Here is a 22,099-nt window from a genome sequence, read left to right as displayed (position 1 = left end):
AGTCGCTGCCTGCTGTCCTAAAGGGAAGGCGTGAGAGAATAATTTAATTATCTGTGCTTAGGGAAGTAGCTTAGAGAGGAAGGGCCAAAAGATCATCTGCCAATCTTACATATGATCTGTCAGTCCCCGTCAGTGTTGAATTCTGCCTCCTTCTGACCCGTTCTTGTTACCCTGCTCCTGCTACTCCTCATGTTTTTGAGCAAACTCTTCGGTTTTCACATGTGTTCAGAAACACAGACTTGAGAACTGCTCTTCAAGCTAGCACATTACCCCTTTCACATGCTGCTTCCAAACTCTCCTTTGCTGTGGGGACTCCGAACCTTTCTCCCTCAGAAGAGCTCAGCCATGGCTGATGTGCTGATCGTCACGCTGATCAGCTTGCCGTGCTGATCAGTTCTGTCTCGTTGTTTTGGATGTGCTTGTGAGGGTGTGGAAAGCCTTCCTTCTCTGCTACCTGTCTATCCAGCTGTTGTCTTTATTCAAGCAATCCCAGCTTTAGGGAATTTAAAATCTTATTCTGGGTTTGCTCACTGAATAGCACATAAGATTTAGGACTAAGTGTTGTGATAATATAGGTAAATAATAAATATATTAGTTGTGTTGCTGAAAGGAAGAGTATGGAATTCAGCATGAAGGCTTGCTTGTTGTTACTGGAGGAGTCTAATCTGAGGAGAATGAGGATTGTGCTGTAAATTCAGATCTCCTTTTTAGCTCTGAAAATGTCCTTGGTGTTAAAACTGGAAAGTTTGATGGTATTTTGGGGGCTTATGTCAGGGCTTTGAATTCCTGCATTGACTGCTGTATAACATGACTCCTCAGCAAACCACCAAGCTCTCCAACAAATTGGTTTGAACAGCTACCAAGAATTGATTCGCTCAAAAGAAAACTGTACATAGCAAATGTCAGCACGAGTAAATGTAAACTTCCATTTCAGTTGTGAGAAGTTATCAAATCGTCATCTTTACATTTAGTTTTTGAAGCGCCTTGCTAAGATGTAATTCAATGCTCCTATTTTGAATTATACTATCCCCTTCTATGCATTGCCCCTCTGAGATCAGAAGTTCATTTCTTTCTTAGTTTCATGACTCTATTACTGCCGATTAGAAAATTGTAAGTCAGATTTCCTTCTGGTTGTCTTGTCTTCAGACTCAGATTTGCTTCAGTTCGAAGCCTTTGTTTAGCCTGTTGTTTTGCTGTGCTTAATACTTCAGCATCTCTGTTCTGATCGTACTGTGATTATTAAATCCTAGCTGTTACCCAGTTCCAGTGCTTGTTATCATATTTGGCACATCTTCTTGGAAAGGCCCCAAAATAAAATGAATGTGCAGTCTTTAACAAATAAGTAATTCACTTCTAGGAAAACATTTCCCTTCTATATTTTTTTTGCACAATTTATTTCAATTAACATCTGAAAACAAATCCTCTACTCAAACTCTGATCAAAGTCCTTTTCTGTCTCTTCTTTTTAAGGTTTTCCTAATTGGAAGTCTGACATCCCTGAAAATCATCCAACTCTCCTTCCATGTCTTTGCTTTTTACATAAATTTAGATGTCAGCAAAGATTGTTTAATGAACTCTCTTTGGAGACTCAAAATCATTGCTGCCACTAATATCACCTTCAACTTATGCTCTCTTATTATGGAAAATGTCAGACTGTGACATTTTAAATCCCTACCTATTTTCCCATTTCAGTCTTTTTTATTATTATTATTTCATTAATGTTGTAACAGAATTTTTAGCACTATAATTTTGAAAACCTGGTTTCTATGATTTTTCTATTCTAAATAAAATTGACTCTGACTTTGTGGAAGCTATGTTGTTGGTAAATGTTCATAGCACATTCTGTGTTTTAAGATGATTTGATTTTAGAATTCAACCTACATTGGGAATGTAGTCTAATTTCTTAAAACCAGACAGTTTTAGAAATTCCTTGCTCCTTCTTCATATATGGGAAGTGATACTGAAATCATTATGTTCCAGGATGTCATCTTCTTTGATCATTTTCCAGATGCCTAAAGAAATAGATAATGCCATAAGTTCAGTAATTGAATCAGTGCAGGGTTCAGCTATATTATTTACTTTATACAAAAACAGCAACTAGTTTAGCTGATGTTATTTCAAAAAGATTTTTGGTTTGTTTACTACTAAATACAAAAATTCACTATTTACTCACTCAGAAACAGTATCAGAAAAGGTTTGCCAGACGTAGAACATGGCAATGTTTTCCTCTTAGCAGCTGCTGTTCCTTAGCCCATGCCTGTACTATAACACTATCTGGGGGCTCAAGCTGGCACTGAAGCCAAACGTTTCATGTAGGTTGGATCACTAATTTTTGCCAAAAGGCTTTTCTGGCCAGTGGGTTTTCAGGCGAGAAAAAACAGTCAAGGGAGAATTGACTTGTTCTTTTGACTTGTGCCTCTATCTGAGGAATAGATGTAGGCATCTGGTTAGATGTGGCTCAAGTTACGTGACTCTGCAAAATCAGACACAGATTTAGAAACAGAATAGAAATAGAATAGTTCAGCTGGAAGGGACCTTCAAAGATCTTCAAGTCCAACTGCCTGACTACTTCAGGGATAATCAAAGTTAAAGCGTATTGATGAGAGCATTATCCAAACACCTCTTGAACACTGACAGGCTTGGGGCATCAACCACCTCTCCAGAAAGCCTGTGCCAGCGTTGGACCACCCTCTTGGTGAATAAATTTTTCCAAATGTCCAGTGTGAACCTCCCCTGGTGCAGCATTATGTTGTTCCTGCATATCCCGTCTCTGGTTATCAAGGAGAAGAGGCCAGCACCTCCCCAGTGTATGAAGAGTACTAAGTTAGTAATGGCCGTGTAGATATAGCCACAGTTGGACATACAGCTTTATTTCCTTAAAGCAGTTTAGAAACAGGGTTTCTCAGCTTCTTTTGGAAGCTGCATATCCATGGGTTTGGTATGGTATGTTGAGATTAGGAAGGAGGAATTATAACAGGGAGTAAACAAGTGAGAAACCTCAATAGCTTAACTTTCATGGTGTTACTGTGTTGTCTAAATGAACTCTGCTAACTCAGTAGTGTACTGAGATTTACAGAGGATGTTGGCTCTACATGTCCATCTTAGAGTCACTAGGGATCTGTTTGTTCCCTGGTTAACATCGGCTAACCTGCTCCTTCTAACACTGCAGTCTCTCACAGGAGGAACTGGAGCTTCTGCCTCCATTGTTTAAAAGCCATCATCCAGGCCGTCCTGCTCTTAGAGGAATGGTCTTGCTGACGTCCTGCTTAAAGTGGTGATCTGTAAGCTATCCACAGCGTAACCCTGAATTAATGCTGCTACTTGAGTTTGACCCAGTGTCAGTGGCTTTCTGTGCTGATTGAAGCAGAGCTTGGCTCTACTGCCACATAAAGGCTGCAGCTCAGTACAGCAGCATCTGCTGCTGTGGCAGTTTGTAATGAAATACCCCATAATTAAACTGGGCAGATCCTCTCAACCAGAAAAGCTTTTCTTGATCACGAGAAATCTCCATCAGTTCTGCGTATTCCAGCCAGTCATGGCTGACATGATTCAGAGAACAACTCTCTTGCAGAGACCTTCAGCACCTATTTTAAATCCTCTCCAGAGAACAAGTGTGTTATCTTCCCTCAGCCAGGTGTTGAGTACATGGAGAAATAAACGGTCAGGTCCTTAACAACTTCATTTTTACAAAGGACTCCCCTGTGGCCTTTGGATTATGCCAGAGCAAAAATCCTCAGTTCTCCATCCCAATGCTGAAAGCCAGGCACCTCCCTGTGTGCCAGAACCTGTCTTTCACAGTGTCCACAGCTGTTGTTTGTCAAGGAAGAAAGAGAAAAAATATTGCATAAGCACACAAAGGTATGCACCAATAAAAATTAGAAATTTAAAAATTCCATCATTAAATGATAGGGAAAGTTATGTAGTATGTTCAAACGCACATGTATGTGTTAGGAATGAGATAGCCTCTCTTGGCTCTTTGATTTCAGCTGTAGAATTCTCCTCTGATGAGATGGGAATATGACAGATGGGTTGGGCCAAGTTTATGAAGTCCCTTGTTTCTCCTGAGGTCTCCAAGAGGCCTTGAAGATGGCCAGTGTTTTGCATCACCTGGAGCAACTTTAGCACTTAAGGAAAATGAGACCAGTGAGAACTGATTTTTGCAGATGTCAGAAATGATGTGGGAAGTAGGAGTGTAGGTGAAATTGCACCGCTCCTGTGTCTCAGGGTGCACGTTATCCTGGAGCAAAGACCAGCAAACGAGAGCACATGTGCTACGTGCACCACATGGACAGAGCTTAAAAGGCACACGGTGGATGAGCACAGGGCTGGGAGCTGAGAAACAGAGTGTTTTGAGAAAGACCATACGTGAAATAGCACCTCTCAGCTGGTATCATAGAGGCAAGATACTGCTGGGGAGGTGGTTATGGTACCCTGACTCTTGGGAGCGAGGATCTCCCTTCTTCCACCCGCCTGTGGTGAATTTTTCCCCATGCATTTAACCTCTGAAGGTGAGAAAGAAAAAGTGCACCGTTCTTGGAGGGCTGCCAACCCCTGCCCCAGAGATTCCACCACTGCAGAGAACAGTTCATTTTCCAAGCTCACTCAGCACTTCTTTTAAAAGACATCTTAATATAGGAGATCTGGGGAGAAATTGCCAAAACAAATGCATCCCAACTACAGCTCTGTCCCAGCTCACATTCCTGAGCCACCTTTCCCACACTGTGCTTCAACAGGGAAAAGACTGAACAGCTTATACTGAGCATGAGATCATTAAACTTCAAAACAAATCATCCCAAGATCAGTTCGAGGGGCATTTGAAATAAGGGAGCTAGCAATGAAACAACGTTCCCTATAGACCCTGGTCCTAGAAGAGGAGTTGGCAGCAGACGCTGGGTAGCTGAGCTGCTCTGCTCTGTCAGCTTCGATAGATGCCTTACCACGTGTTTGTCCTCACTGACCATGAGGTAAGTGTGGGTATGACCTATAGCAAAGGTTGCTGACATTTTGCATGTTTACGGCTTACCTCACAGTGATTCTGAAATATATGGATAGCTTATATTTGCATTTTTGAGAGGGTATTCAAGATCTCATTTTGTAGCCTTTCTAGAACTGAAAAGGAAAAAGTGAAAATAGCAGATAAAACTCAATTATTTTAAGAGAATGTAAAAGTTGCAGTGTATGGTAGAAGGATGGAATGAGAAGATACGAGCAATTATTTTTATTGAAACATTATCATTTAACATCACTCCAGAGAATAAGGAGGGACAAAAATCTGATGAATGTACTATGTTTCAAGGCAGGACCGCATATGTATATTAAGGTCGTTTATCATAAAACCAAAAATTTATTAACCCTTCAGATGAGTGAGGGATACTTGGAAAAGTTAATTAATGAACCTGTCCGTAGGAACACTTACTCAGGAATTAATTCATCTCCCATTTGATTTAAGTTGCTTATAAACTTAATTTCAACCTACAATTCAATCAGGGCAAAAAAAAAAAAAAATGTTGAAAGCAAATTTTTGCAAAGATGTAATTTATATGACCATGTCCTTGCTTTTGACCCAGCAGAAAAATTTGTAAGGATAATTGCAGAACTCTTGAGGAAAATTACTCAAGGATCTCCAGAGAGAAACAAATAGAAAGTTGATTTACTTCAGATCGCATAATAAGGGGGCCTGAGATGAAGTCACTATGTGAAGCTGACTTCCAGATTGCATTACAAATGAGATAATAAATAAATGGAGGGATGGAAATTATTAGTGGGAGTCTTGCATGTTTTTTTATTTCACTTATGATTAGAGTTAATATAATTTTAAATCTCAGAGTTTCGAGAAAAACATTTTAAAATCAACTTTATTATAATACCTGAAGACTCCAAAGCAAAAACTGTGCCTTTCAGCAAAACTAGCAGAGGAGTCATAAAGAGTTCAGCCTTTTAGTTCAGTTTTTGTATCCTCTGCTTCAATTGTATAACTTGTTTATTTCACTGTCTGTCCATAAAGCTTTCCCAACTGTGTGTTCAGCTTTTACCTTCCTTTCACCCAGAACTGTGGATTGCCACTACTGCCATCTGAACTGCAAAATGATAGCCATGATTTTTGTCTTCAGAATTAAGGTTTCTGAGTGCATGAGAACATACATTTCCAGTTGCTTCGTATGTGCCTGTAGTTATTCAGCAGCAGCTGAAGGATGCATGAGCATGGTGCAGCCCTCTGCAGAGTGCCCAGAGTGAAGTTTCCCACACCAGTGAAGTTTCTTTGCTGCAGCATCCTAGCAGAGCGAGGTCTTTTTCGTGGCATATTCGTGGGAGTGCAGATGTTTTCTAAAAAGCTGACATTTCATCGTAAAAAATTGTGCAGGTCAACAAAACATGACCCAAATTCATGGCAAGTCATCAGAACGTTTCCTTGCATATCCATGTATCTCCTGTTCCTAGTAAAACGAGAGACCCACTATTAACTGGGTTAATAATGGGTTTACAACATCCCAAAGATTGAAACTTACACACTGAAATTGTTTCCTGACATGGAAGCAACAGTTTATTTCTGTTCGTAACCTCCACAGCCCTCATATAAATGTCTTATTAGAGCAGATGTTCCTGCATTCAGTTGGGTATTCACCGTGTTGTGAATACCATATTTCAGAATTAATGGCACACCTGCTTGCAGCTGGAGAGAAATTAGGTGTCACACTGTTCGGGCTGTGTGCTTTTCTGTCCTAATGCCCGGAGATATTGTGAAAGTATTCTGACACTGCTTCATTATAGCATCACCCACAGCAAAGATCCGTTGTTATATGGACTCACTCGCTTTCACATTCCTAGGGTGAGATGATTTTCCAAGGGCTGATCTGTGTTGGATAAACACAGCAATTTTTATGAAATCGCTTGCCCTGAAAATAGAGTCAATGCTGTCAGCCCAGGACAATCAAAAGACAAAGCCTAACTGTAATCTGTTCTGATGATACCACATTTACCGTGTCTTACCCTATTTAGTGTGTCCTGATTGCATTTCCAGTAGATGTAGCTACCAAATTATCTCTACTCAAAGTATTTACAGGCCACGTATTAGGAAATGAATTCTCAGTATATCCTTCGTTTCCATGGTAGCTACAACAAAGGTCTGATTAAACTCATAAGAGACTTTCATGCTTTCAAATACTAGTTTCCTGTGAGGCAGCAATTGCCAACCTTTCCCCTGTATAATTACCAGCATGCTGTTGCGATACTTAGCATTGCCTTATCTAGAATTTTCAGCCAAAATTCACCTTTGATAGCGAGTGTTGGTGGCCTTTGGGAGGCCGTTTCCCATAGGATCGGTTGCCTCCCTGTAGTAACTCAGCTCTTACAAGTCTGCTGCACTGTGTGGTGGTGCAGCAGCCACTGCCCTTGCTCTTCTTGCCCCCTGCAAGCTGCCTCTTTCTGCCTGTTCCTACAGCTGTGTCCCTTGATGCGGCCCCAGGTGCTGGCCTCTCCGAAACAGAGACGTATTTATGTTTTTACTCGTTCGTTAAATGTCTGACTTCAGGGCTGATCCACTACCGCGGTATAAATAATACATAAATATGTATTATATGTACATAAATAACCTCTTATTAAAAATCAGTTGGCATTCTAAACTCATTAGCACAGAGCATCAACCTTCTTGATCTTAATAATCTGCCATCCCGTGAGCCAGTCGGTTACGTTTGTGGCCGAGCCCATAGAAGCAAGGATGTTAGACCTTCTCGGAGTCCTTGGGCCTGTCCTGCTCCCACTCGTATCAACACCTTAGCAAGAATTGGCTACTAAAGTAAAGGAAGAAAGAGTTTCCAAAGGGAAAAAAAAAAGGGGGGGGGGGACAAACAGATGAAAGGCATGAATTCAGATCACACCTAGGTAAGGTATGTCTCCCGGCAGTTTTATTCTCTCAGGGGTAAGTTCCCTGAAGGGAGGGATGAAAGTGTCGTTACTTCAGAACTGGAAAACCAAGCTGTAGGAGATGATCAGGATCCCGTTCTGATCAGAATCCTACATCTGTACAGCAAAAAATAGGCAACAGCTTGTTCTCCCCTGTTTGTGTTTCTTAAACATCTGGTGATTGGGTATCAAAAATACCGTTTTTTTCTCATAGCAGGAAAGCAAGCAGAGTAACATAGAAACATCAAGGCTCTATTATTACTGGGAAATGAAAGACTTGAGCAAAGACAATTGAAGTAATATATGTAATCTGAAATGTAGATGGAAACAGACTTCTGCCATCTTGATTCTAGCAACGCACACCTATCTGCTGGTCTCATTTCTTGTCTTAGAAAGAATAGGGCTGAGTGGTGAATTAGATGCAAGAGAACCACCTGACACACAGTTGCAAGATCTGATTTAAGTACAAAAGAAGACACCGTTTTTCTTTTGTCTCCTGAGGCATTTGTGCAATGGGTGTGAGGAACAGTTTTATAATGTGAAAATTTTTAATTTAGCTGACGCTTGCAATGGGAAGAGCGCCCTGTTTCATGATCCACGCCGAACTAACACCCAGATCTGCGACCCGTGAGGAGGTATCGCTTTGCTTACAGTACGTCAAGTGTTTGACATGCCAGTGGAGCAAATGCAGCTAATACTGAACAGAGGAAGCCACTGAGGCATGTGAAACACGCATAGGAAAAAAAAAAAAGTTTAAAAACCCCTCCACATGAAGGAAGAATGCAACTGAAACTTATTGAATAGATTTTGCTTTTTAAAAGAGAAGAACAAAAAGGAACAAATTCTGCTGCTGGAAGCTGCGTGAGTCTGGGACTAGGAATTTACAGTGTGTTTTACATGTTTCAGCTGCAGCTCTGAGCTTTCGGGAGCACTGTGTCTGGCCCAAGTAAAGAATGAGGTGTCCCTGTTAATGAAGTGTAAGGGGAAGGGCGAGTCAGGATGATGCCCCATGCCAGATGAAGATGCACACTTCAGAAGAGAAACGAGCTGTGGTATTGCCCGCTGTGTGGACCAGGATGTGGGTGAACTTGTCCATCACACAACAATTCCCTTCTTGCCTCAGGAAGGGAAGGCTGATTTGCTTGTAGACCTCGTCTGAGCCTGGAAGGACCATACATACTGTCTTCCCCAGAGCAAACAGCTTGGGGAGGGCAGCTTGTCACAGAGGAATCACACCACTTATAGGTACACATACGTCTGTGCAAGAATGGGAGAAAGACTTAAGTAAAAGTTCAGAAGAGACTTACACAGAGCCAATATAAAGCAGACTAAAACTCCCGGCCAGCCCCTCTTCCTGTACGCCAACCCAACATCTGACTACATAAAATATTGTCCCACCAAATCCCAAGAAATGACATGTCAGGTGATCAAAAATTTAGGGGATGAATGGCTAAGGGACACAGCATTTGCTTCTAGTTTTCTGGGCGTTATTATTTAACTTTGAACACCTGTAGCTGTTCACGCTACCCACCTACCAGCAGTTACCACAGGTGTGTCCCTGGCATCTTCTGTCACCCAATTCGCCCTGCTCAGAGCCGGCTGCTCCCTCCCCCATCGCCGTGCATTTAACATGAGCGGTCTCGGCTCAGCTCTGTGGGTTGCGTGCTGACTGCTGAGTCCAGTCTCCTGCTGGTTTGTTCTGCTGGTGGTGTAACATCGGAGTGGTGTCCTAGCTCAGGCAGGGTATCACCTGGTGCCACAGATCCCAGGAGGTGGGCTTGTTTCCTTTTCCACAGACAATTGAATGCATTGGTGTGTCGAACACCCAGCCTTTAGGTCCCACTGAAGGATAAGGCTGGGAAAGACCATGAAGAACATGCTGTTTGTAATGAGCTGGTGCTGGGCATTGATGTATTTTAGTGCTGTTTTGTTTTTTTTTCTAAGCCTTTTCATTTAAACAGGGACCAGAACATTGTGCCAGGTTACAAGATAAACCAGACGAGAACAATGACTGTGCTAAGCCGAGCACCTCCTGGGAGACCTGGACAGTTCTTCCTGCTGGTAAAACAAAGAGTTTACTGCTGGTTGCAGTAGATTAGAGTTTCTGATTACGGAGCCCTGTGGCCAAAGCCATGGGTCATCCCTGTGGGAATCTGAGCTCATGGACCCTCCTCTACACAGTTTTTAATTTCTCTGTCTTTGGTCTGAGGCCTTGTCTCTTATTCAATAGATTGTCAGCTATCTAAAGAGAAACTTCTTCTCCACCATGTGCTTCTTCTTACAGTTGTGCTTCCTCTGTATTTCACTTACAGACTTTGCTCACAGAAGTATGTTTGTCCTCTCTGTCCTGTCATAGAAAGCAAAGGGAGAGAATAAACAGATACAAACAAATGGCTGAAAGCAAGAGCCAAGACTGCTTTAGATTTTCTGTTGAGTCTTTCCTGTGGAAAAGCCAGGTGGGAACAGTGAGAATTTTGCTACCTATAGGAGTGCTGTAAAGGGTCAGGACCTGCAGTTGTTTTATCAGCTGGAACAGTGCAGTTAGAATGTCACAGACTTCTGCATAAAAGAACATTTCACCTAAAAGCATTTTCTTTCCATACAGACCTGGAGCTTTTTAGAGGGCTTGAGTGCAACTGCGTCAAGGTATATCTGCGTTTGAACCTCTGTCAGAAGTTTATAAAGGGTGAGAAACTGCAGCATGCCACACCATGAGGAAAGAGAGGAAAAGTCCTTTATTAGTTGATTTATTTTTTTTAATTAAAGCTTACAGCTGTGTGGCTTTCAAAATCTTCATACCTGAAGGATTTTTTTTTTCAGGAAAAATTAACAATCCTAACTTGATGAGTTCAGTTAAGCTGACCGTACCAGGGTAGATTGAGAAGACAGTCCAGACACTTGTCAGACCTGCAAGACGAGGGGCATCACCCTGCCAGAGACAGTTCAAAATGCTAGGATGATGTTCACTGCTGATACTGTGTGTGATATGTGGAGAATACAAACTGCTCTCTGCTGAGGGGATTTGGTAGGGTAAACAGTTTCCTGTCCCAACGGAAATCATGTATGGCTTCTTACCCTCATTATACTTTTCCCCAGAGTGTATCACAGCTATGGTTTCCTCTCTTTAATGAACAAGGAGCTTCTAGCTGCTATTCTATGCATTCCCTTTACAAGTCTCTGTGTTTTTTTTTTTTTTCTTCAGTAGCTGCAAGGGACAGATTGTAGGCAAGCAGTGGGAAAGAAGAGGTCACATACAACATGTCGGGCACCATAGCCAATCTTTCACCAAGCTAACAGCAACAAACTACCACACTCTTGCTCAAATTGATGAGAAGGGAATCACCAGAGTCTCCTTTTGGTCAGATATGTACGTTTCAGTTTAGGTTTAAGCTAAGAGACTAAGCCTCTGGGTATGAATGGCTTCAGTGTTTGTTAACAAGTCCCGCTGTATACAAGAACGTTAAGATGGGTTGAAGAGTATCTTCAGAACGCATCAATAGGTCTTTATTCAAGAAGAAGACCATGCAATCTATTGTCTCCTTCCCTCTACCTAATCCTTAATCTTCTTTTATGTACTTAGGTACACTTCATTTCACCAGCAGAGTTTTTATTCCTGGGAGTGAACATTTTCAAAAGATTTTTCACCCAAGCTGGACTGTTCCTGCTGCCTTTTATTCCTCTCTCCCCAAAAGCCTGAAAGCTCTTGGTGGTGGTTCCTGGACCATCCCTGCGTGGTGTCTTCAGCCTTTTCTAGATGTGTCTCCTGTCTTGGTTTAGTAGCCCGCTGACTGAGCAATGTTTTCAGAACAGCCAACCTAGCAGGCTGCCTGGGAGCAGGTGTGCATATTCCTTCTGCCCAGCTTCCCTATTGTTGAATCAGAGTTTCTTATCTTTTCCATTGTTTTGTCTTTCCTGCTTTTTTTGTTAAGAGTTTGATTTATCCTGTTTGATTTATTCCACAGTAAGCCATTACAAATAAACATATCAGGCATGTGCTTTACTAAGAAAACAATTCAATTCCTGGACTCCCATGGACTCATTTGAAAATGAAAACACTGCAAAGTGTGTTTTAATTATGCTGAGGGATTTGCCTCTTCCATCAAAAAAGCGTCAAAAAAGAAATCCAAGAGTTGGCAAGTTAGGATTCAGTGTCCAGCTGTCACTAAGCATTTTAATAATGACTTTTTTTGGTGATCCTCCTTAAAAAAAAACTTTTGAAGAACTTGGTAGTTACACTTCATCTCCCTCCTAATGCTTGTAGCAAAAAAAAACCCCACACAATCCTGAATCCAGTAAAACACAAGTAATTCCTCCTGTCTTGATCAGCAAAATTTATTCTCTTCAGAAAATTACTGTAGAGTTTTTCAAAAAAAAGATAGGAAAGGTCATTTTTTTTTTTTTACTGCTTGATACCTAATTTCTATCTTTTGAGTGAAAACCAAGAATTTTCCCTGTTTGTTGGATAAGGAAAGCAAACTGTCAGCGGGCATGTTCAGTCCTGTGTACATGAACAGGACTGGTGTGGAGTGATCAGGTGGGAATTTATCTTGAGGACATGCTGTTAGGTAAAGACTTACATTGCTTTTTATTTTTTTTTCTTAGTCTGATTTTTTTTGCATAAAACTTTTCATCAGGTATTAATTATAAGAAAGAATTTAAACCTTCTACTTTAAAATAATGACTTCACAGAAGAGAAACTGTTTTCTGGTTTGATGTTAGCGTTGTAGTATTCCTCTGTTTTGGTCCTTCAGCTTCATGGCTCTTTTATCATATGCTTTTTCTGCGTTTCTTGTCAATTTTCTTGCTTTGCTTTCCCTGACGTGCTCATTCTCTTCCCAGTTTAAAATAGAAGTGAAAAACAACTCACAGAAGCAGCCGATGATGTTCTTTTTCTTAGATTTACACTTCCCTGCAGTCTTTCACTGAGAGGTCCTTAAGCCCTGGCAGAAGGTAGGGAACACTATTCTTAAAAACGAGGCATTGTGGCTGAGCAGCAGCAGGTGTCGTCTAATTCTTCCAGTCATCCTTTCCAGTTGTTAGGTACAACAGGGCACTTACGCTGATGTGGTCCAACCAACAGCTCATTAAATAAAGGTGGTACACATTATACCCTCCTCTTTTCTGTTGCTTTTCTCAGGAAATATTGCCTCTTCAGAGCTGCCACCACCAGGAGCAAGAAATAGTCTGCATGCTGCCCACCCAGCCTGCAACAGCAGTCTTCAAACAGATGCAGGAGAAGCAAGATGACTCTGGATTAGACCCGCTTCACTATGCTCTTACTTCACTAATGGGCATAGCTGAGTTTTGCACACAATTTGTTGCTGCATTTTTTACCGCTAGCATCAGCTGGTTGAAAGGCAACATCTAGTGTGCTTCCAGTTGTGTTCCAGATGGTCAGTGTGTGGCATCTTCTTTAACCACAAGTGACTTTTATTGGGTACCATGTGTTGTGCATGCTGTCTCCTCATGCATATCCTTCCCCACACCATAGGAATACACAGGCAAATAGGGCAAGGTATTAAATTAAAGGCAGGCTTATTTCAGTGTATAGTTGTGGTAGTCATTAAAGGATTTGCACAAAACAAAGCAATTATCAAAATATGTTGCTGGTATATTTTACACACGATAAATGGACTTTTTTGAACTTGGGGAAGCAGACAGCTGCATATACACGTGAAAAGTAGAGAAGCTGTGCTCTGGGGATGTCCCCACTGAGAAGTGGACCTGCCTATGTTAGAGCCAACAGGACTAAGCTGGATGTAACACTCACCTGCAAAGCAAAAGGCTCATGTCTAAAGTGCTTGTTGTTCCCATTCCACCTCGGGCCAACTGTCATATTTTTTTCATGAATAAAGCTAAGTGACGGTGGCGGGAGAAGGATCTGGGAATGGGGGGACCCACTGCAATTTTGTTGTGACACTTCATAACTCTTACCTTTCGAGCAAACATTCCTGTTCACTTGGTTTGTGTGACTTTTGTATAAATTAGAAACCTCATTCATTTCAAAACCAGGTGCTGTTAATACACCACACTTTCACTGAAAACAACAATTGTTGCTGAAGCAACAGCTCATTTCAAAACATTGTTAAATGGAGGTTTACTCTAAGGAAGCAGGGTTCCTACTCTCCAAATACTGCTACAGTGTTCTGGGAAAATTGTACAGCTCAAAGGATTTGTTTGTTGGTACAGCACTCTTCACTATTGCCTCTTTTTCTAGCATGAGGAGAACCGGTGCAGTCCCTCTGAGATCCCGTGCATTCCATCATTTCATATGCACTGTCAGCCTCACTGGAGCACAAGCTAACCTGCACGCAGATGCACTGAATACACAAACAGTTCTCTTCTGTTTGAACACTAGCTTGAAATCTCTCTTTTCTTCCAGATGTCCACACAGAAGCAGTTCAGGCAGCCCTTGCTAAACATAAAGAAAGGAAAATGGCAGTCCCCATGCCCTCAAAACGACGTTCGTTGGTGGTGCAAACATCAATGGATGCCTACACACCTCCAGGTGAGCATTTGTGTTTGTGCGTTTTATGGAAAATTTTTAAATGGTTCTTTGTGCTGCTGTGAACTAATGGTCTAATGGACGGTAACAGAAATGATATTTGAAACACACTGAACATAACATTGAGGTATCTTGGAAGAGAAGAAGGTGGAAAGTCAACTGGGGCAGTTTCCATGACTGCTTTGCCCTTGGTGGTACCTGACCTAGTGTTAATCGCTTTGATCTTATGAGGCTCTAACTATGGTGAAGTTGTCATATAATATGTGACTAAAGGTATTGTTCAAGTTTCTGGTTTATTCCTTAATTCTGCAATGGAATGTTGTCTTTAAGATTTGTCATACCAGCCAGCTCTTTATGAATTTTTATGGTCTTTTACCTACTTACTACACTGAAAATACTCCACATCTTATGCGTTCTGATACTCACCGTATTTAGGCAGGACTCAATTTCTCACTGAGGGGTAGGCTTTTTACAGCTGGAAAAGTTTTTCTCAGACTTTGTGGAGTGTGTTTGGGAAAGTATTTGGGGTATTTTGCACTGTTAATATGTGGTTGGAGATCTTCAGAAGATCTAAAGCCACATTAGAAAGGAAGAAACTTCTATTATCCTTATCTGTTTTCTTGTAGAATAATATACAAGCCATTGAACTAGTGCGTGAAAGCACTCTCAATGTAGTTAGCAGTTGTCTCTAGTTTCAGGGCTCTTGGTATTACAGACTTTTCTTATTGTGTTTGCCTGCCTTTGTGAGTTTTTCTTAATGACAGTTTTCTTTAGATTTATAATATGAACATGCCTTATTTCTACTTAAACAAGCAAAAGCACTGCAACTAACAGGCTGTTTTTAATTATTAGATACTTCTTCTGGTTCAGAAGATGAAGGCTCTGTGCAGGGTGACTCCCAGGGAACTCCCACCTCAAGTCAGGGGAGTATAAACATGGAACATTGGATCAGTCAAGCGATCCATGGCTCTACTACGTCAACCACTTCCTCCTCCTCAACACAAAGTGGAGGCAGTGGTGCTGCACACAGGCTAGCTGATGTTATGGCTCAAACACATATAGGTTAGTATACCACCATTTTCAGTGTCTTCAGTTTAATGTGAATCTTGTCTCTCACATTCAGCTGATGCTGCTATTTGAAGCCTTGCAAAAGGTTTTCTTGTGCTTTTTCTTCTTTTTCTCATTTTACATATTTTATATTAAAAGCTACTCTTACAATAATAGATTTATTAAAAAGTGCAATTAAAATTTGGGGGTAGACTTCTGTTATGGCTAACAGTCTAGCTGTTAGCACCCAAATATCTGAAATGTTTATTTGCATGAATTCCATTACTTAACACTAAAAGAGATCTCTTTAGGATCCATCAGTAAAGAAAATTAGTGCATGCAGCATTAGGGATTGCTTGCACACAAGTTTCTACTTCTGTAATAGTTTAATTACACGGTTTGAGTGATTTTAGGTAATTCTCTGCTAAGAGTAGGTCCTCTTACTTGAATCTAGAATTGGATGGAATATCTATGATCAACCTTGAGAAAGACTACTATATACCTTTATAAAAGGAAGCTGGTATTATTATTAATAGCTTGTTTATATTCCTTGGATAGATCACAGGAAGTCAAGGCTTTCTTTCCATTACAGACCTAAACTTCACAAACATTAACTGTTTCTGGATATAGTGTTATTGCCATTAGTCTTCATTTAAATGAGATGGCTATTAGAATGATTAGGCACGTAGAAAGCAAAGCTTGTGCTCCCTTCATTCTCCAGTAACTGCTGTTAATCATATGAAGTGTCTGCTTTGGGTACATTCTTGCAGTGGCTGTTTATTGGGTAGTCTCACTAAAATACGTTGGAGCCTATATTGGAACAGATCAAGCAACCTTGCTACAGTTCTGTTGCACACATGTTTATTTTACTGTTCCTCAGCTGATCGTTCCTTTTCAAGTATATGTAATGAGACACATGAAAACATTTTAAATGTTCCTGATTTTATATGCTGGAACAGTAGTCCGTGTCCCTTTTTCTTTTGCTGTTGGTATAGCTTGATGTAACACCTGTATTTTCAGATGACTAATCCGCTTACCACACTACGGAATTGCTGAATTGCAGGCAGGGGAAGAATTTGTATTGTATTCTTAAATTCATGCCAAATGAATAGCTTAGAACCTTGTTTTAGAAACACATACACTTCTGAACACATTAATCATTGCATTTGGTTATTTTCTGTGACTTCATCTTGAAATGCTAGAGGAAATTATAGCATAGAGAATTAAATTTATCCAAACTCTTAAAAGGTTGCATTACTCACACACCAAATCTTATCTGTCTTAAAATATAGCTTCTTTATAATGTGACATTTCAGTAATTTTAAATCTGGCACAGTAAATCTTCTCACTGAGTTTGCGGTAAATAATACAGCATTTTTAGAGCTAAATTAAGATGACAGTATTGTGTGGAAGAAGAAAAATACTACTTTTTTTTTTCTCCTTTGTTGTTGACTGGAACAATCTCTTCTTTGAAGAAAGCAGATAAGCTTACCTCATTGTAAATACATTTTCATTCTGACAATTAGATACGCTAAATAGCAACTCTAGTTGGACAGTAGTTGTGACGTAAAGTTTGTTTGGATACAAAATATGACTGATATCTGTTAACAGGTTCAGACTGTGATCTTAAGGTTACTGTCTGTGTTGCTAAGATCATTGGAAAAAGTAACAGAAGCTGCACAGATGATAATTCTGAGATATATTCACATGGCTTGATGTTTATTTGGTCCAGGGAGTTGTTCTCCAGATCAGTTTCAAGAAGCAAATCATCTGTAAGTATGTAAGGATATACTGCCATAGTCTGGAGATGCAATTTTGATAAGTACAAATTTAAGGCGCAACAGGGAAGACCTGTAATGATAACCAAAAAAAGCCCTCCATTCTGACATCCACTAGGATTTGACTTCCAGAGTGCATCACAGAATCAAAGCGAGATTTTTCCAGTGTAAGTGCTGTAATACAGTCCTGAGAAGGAATTTGATAAAACATTTTGGCCATAATATAATCAAAATTCAGCTTTCTGTATCATTTAGATTATTTGCATAATCTATTATATGTTTATTATCTTACACTGTTTATTTAATTTCATGGCTGCTGCTACTTTATTATGGCCAAAGGTCTAATAGAGGATATATTTCCTTTAAGTATTTATTCTCAGCTATAAGACAGATGTTTGAATGAAACTACAGAGAGAATTTCTAGTTTGGCATATGTTTCAAAATTGTGTCGGGTAATTCTTGAACTTAGATATCAAAACAGTGAAATCTCTAAAAAATATTTAACGTTCATTACATCTTTGAGTCAGTACTCTATATATTTCTAAGGTCTTCAAGCTTTCATTTGTCTGTGTTACATTTTTTGGACCTATACATATATAAAAAGCAAAGTGCGAAAACATCCCAGAGCTCAGAAATTCATGTAATAATAATCACACAACACTTACCTGTGATTGTAAATTTAGATAGATTAATGAGTTAAATATCTCAGTATAAAATTTTGGTCCTGTAGCTGCTTTTAATGTTTCCTTTATATGTTTCAAATATGTTTCTGTTTGGAAATCAAAGGCGTCTCTTGGAATCAAAGGCTACATAGGTTTCTAATAAAATCAATTTAGAAACATGTGCCATAAGGCATGATGGATAGTTCTCTGACAACCTTAAAATTCTAATGTGATCTGAGGACCAATATTAACTTATGATACAGGAGACTGACTAGTTTAAAATAGCCTCTGTCACCTGGATACTAATACAGGCGAAACCTGGCTGATATAAAAAGCTACAGCTCTTACCCTGGATTTCCCATCCCTGACAAGAAGAGCCAGCTTGCTTGGGAGAAAAAGCTATATTCTCATCAAGTGCAGTATTGTAAGGATGTTATTTGGATTCCTGGAGAATTTCCAAATGCATAGTGTTTATTTGTGCTTCCTATCTTCCACTGAAAAGTATTCCTCTACCTCTTTACTTCTCCTTAAACATGGTGCTCTGTCAAAACACACCCTCTGTCCCTAAATGAATGTGCTCTGAATTGTTGGTTCTTTTTCATTTTCATGAAATGGGGTAGATTATATCACTCCAGTAGCAGAAATGAAGGGTCTTAACTGGAAACAGCTGTTCAGTCTGTGATCTTCTAATGCAAGAATATTGGAAAGAGATGGGGAGAAGAGGTGATGCAGATATGTGTTTGATGGAGGAAATTCTTTGAAGTCATGCAGCTGTCACAGTTTCTGTTTTTTAATCAACAGATGTGTCAAGATGATTATTCTTAACTAAACCTCAAACAGTACTTCAAGTTACCAGACATAAGACCAAGAAGCTCTATACAGATTTTATTCATAGTCTATGCCTGGATTACTTTTCTACACACACACACACACAAAAAACATACATAAGAATTTCACATAACATAAGAATTAACATTTTCTGTAGAAGTCTTTTGGACCGAATTTTTGTCTGAGTGGCTTTCATTTCTCCAAGCCCGAGAAGGGAACTGACTGAAGATTTGTAAATCTAATGAATGAAACCTACTGCTGTAAATATGGCCGTGATAAGACATCTGTTAAGAACATCCTACAAAGAAATAGGGCAAGACGAGCCTTATTGTTCATCTTCTGCTGGATAAGGATTCTTCTTAATAGAAATGTAAATAGCAGGTGGGCAGAGGGTGTGATAAAACTGCACTCTTTGACCAGCCAGTGGTGACCACATAGGGAAGAGAATTCATTCTGGGTAATTTCAAGTGCCAGTGCTGCTTGTTCAAAAGAAAGCCCTTTTACAAAAAAGCAGGAAGCTTCTTTCCCATTCTATTTCACCCTGCTCTGCACCATGTGTTACAAAGAAGTATTTGGTTTCAAATCTATAGATGCGAAGGGAAAGCATCTCTGTTCTGTGGTGCTTTGAGTCACGTATCTTCTCTCCCACACATTAAAAAAAAATCATATCAGTGTAAAAACCTGAAAGGAGATACTTTAACTCAAATTCAATTTGTCTTATAAAGTCTGAAAGATGGAAATATTTCGCTGAATAGATGTAAACAATTATAGCTAAAAAAAATACTTTCTCATGTTACTAATAGCTGACTAAGTACAATTATTTTCTTAGTCATGACCTCCTCTCCTATTTGCATAGCAAAACTGCATTATAAGTAAGAGATAAAAAGATAAACATCAGCATTTTTTAATTGACTTAGTTATTGGGTAATTCAATCATGATCTATAAAAAGCTGCCACTTAGAAAGAAGGGGCAAAAATTGTGCTGATTCTAAAATACTTGATAAATGACAAGACTTCTCAAACGAAGACATTATTCAAATAATTACCAGTAAAAGCTTCATTGTCCAAGCTATTACACTTCAGCTGGTCACTTATAACACAATATAAGGTCTTTATTTCAGTAGAATGGTAAGAGTGGATGTGATCAGAATCAAAAGGCTCAACTGGACATGTGCAAGTTGCAAGATATTTTTGAGTGGCACAATAAAAGCCATCTCATGTTTTCTTCAACCAGTTACAGTGGTGTCTATATGACGTTCATGAATATAAACATTATATAACAACTATAGACATTAATATCATGTCTTAATTTTTCATGATGATTATCTGTCAAATGCTGCATTCAAATGAGAAGTATGCAAAATAGTCATCTAATATAGCATCCATATACTGTATTTATAGCCATAAAGTTAGTTTTCTCTGTTGGTAGTACATGAATTTGGGATTGAACGCACAAGAATTACATTGGTCCAAAGTTCAAGACTCATGGAAATGCTTGATAATTGCATTTCAGGTGAAATCCACTGTAGGAGTTGGTATTATAGTAGATTTACGACATCATAATACTTGTAGGACATATTTACTAAAATGTGCATCTCTAAAGTAATATTGGAACAAAATTAAATTTTTTCCAGAACTTTTGTCTGCTAAAGATTCTTTCCCTATTGTAAAATGGAGAGCATTCTTTGTCACTTCAGTGGCAGCAGTATGAAGACTTGTCCTCTTTTCTATCTCAGAGGCTCCTGGGGATCTTTTATGTCAATAAAGAGAGAAGTTGTTATTTGTTCATGGCATTTATCTCCATCTACCCTAATGCTTATGAAAATGTGGAATAAAATTATGAGACAAAATGTAAAAATAGTATACAATATGTAGGTAATACAGACTCAGACTTGAAAACATGTGAAAACAAACCAGAGCATGCTGAGTTATCAGGCTATGAAAGAGAAAGATTAGCTCTGTGGAATTGTTTAGAAATGCTGGAATAAGTCAGTTGGATTTGTGTTTGCCTTCTGGAAGGCATATCTTTGTTATGCAGAAGAATTGAAATAGCTCTGTCTAAAAATAGTAGACAAGCAAGTGTCCATGCAGAATGTAAAGTTCATGTTTCTTTACATTTTATTTCTTTCCCCTAGATTCCAACCCTGCTGTGATTGATTTTTTTCTTAATAAAACAATGATTTCCTTTTTCAAGTAAAATTCTCATATTCAAAATATAAAAGAGATATGCATTGGCACTTGCAAGTGATTGGCAACATGCCATATTCTCTTTATTTCATAAAACTAAAGCAGTAATCTGTGAGAAGTATATTTGTCTGGGTCTTCTTCTATTTGAAGCTGTCCACAAACTTTAACTTGGTATAAAATTAAATGTCAGCAGAGAACCAACAATCTAATTGTATCTTTTTTTTTTTTTTAGCCTATTGCTTATGTTCTTGCAGTTATATGGTACTTCGTGTAATCAATGGAAACATGTTAAAATTATGATGTACTTTGTAGTTATATACATTCATTTTGTGCGTGAATTTCATTGCCTGTTTGGATGTTGAAAAAAAGTCAAAAGGTGTTCTTTCCTCTCCCCTTTGTTCTTATGCCCTTCAACACTGGAGGTACATGGTTAAACCTTTAAACTTATTTTTCACAGAGAATCATTCTGCCCCTCCAGATGTTACCACTTACACCTCAGAACACTCAATACAAGTAGAAAGACCACAAGGATCAACGGCACGGGTGGCACCAAAGTATGGAAACGCTGAACTTATGGAAACTGGTGATGGTATGTCAAAAAGCAAAATCGTTTTCACTTTGAGTATTGTAACCTTTTTGTAGTTAGCGTATGCATCTGTTCTTTGTTTCTTCTGGGCACTTGTCATTTATAAACACCTACGTAGTTACAGCATCTTTGCAGTCCTCAAATAAACTGGTATACATGAAGCTGACATAGAGAAATATTTCTTAATCAGCCCAGCTGATTCCCTGTAGAAATTGTTTGGCAAATAGAAGCAGCAAGTCTCTCTAGATCTGCTTTTCTGCTTTTATCATGCTGTCTGGTTACAGCTAGGCTGTTTTTTAAATGGCAGGGAATGCGACATATAAGAGGATGGTTACATCTTGAATAGTGTCATGTTTAAAGTTTTATTTTCTGAGTATATTTTTTTTTGAAAAACAGTTATTTGTAAACCCTTTCTTACTTACTGCTCCTCTTTTCTAAAACATATTAAATGATACCTCAGCAGGGTGTGGAATTGTTGACCAAGTGTATCACATCTAAACTTAGCAGCTTCAGCTATAAAAACCACTTGGCAGAAGTGTTGGAGCCAACCGTATAGAAGGGTAGGAAGTTGAAATTTCTGCAATGCAGTGACAGAAAGTTATTAGTTC

At 39.3% G+C, this 22,099-nt stretch overlaps 1 protein-coding gene across 6 annotated transcripts in view; it reads left to right on the top strand.

The window, feature by feature from the left end:
- Positions 1-22,099, top strand: part of DIP2C (disco interacting protein 2 homolog C) — a 317,372-nt gene that overhangs the window by 186,525 nt on the left and 108,748 nt on the right. For 4 of the 6 annotated variants that reach the window (XM_080578244.1, XM_080578243.1, XM_080578242.1 and 1 more), the window contains 3 exons: positions 14,281-14,406; positions 15,256-15,465; positions 21,363-21,494. In XM_080578244.1, the coding sequence (XP_080434370.1) occupies positions 14,281-14,406; positions 15,256-15,465; positions 21,363-21,494 (468 nt within the window). Of the gene's footprint in view, positions 1-8,695; positions 9,671-14,280; positions 14,407-15,255; positions 15,466-21,362; positions 21,495-22,099 lie in introns of those variants that run through there. The other 2 variants (XM_080578245.1, XM_080578241.1) reach the window with 2 other exon arrangements.

The sequence above is a fragment of the Anser brachyrhynchus genome (genome assembly GCF_964034855.1).
Source record: "Anser brachyrhynchus genome assembly, chromosome: 2".
Classification (NCBI taxonomy): domain Eukaryota; kingdom Metazoa; phylum Chordata; class Aves; order Anseriformes; family Anatidae; genus Anser; species Anser brachyrhynchus.
Note: the sequence above shows the minus strand (reverse complement) of the source record. Positions and strands in the feature narration are given on the sequence as shown.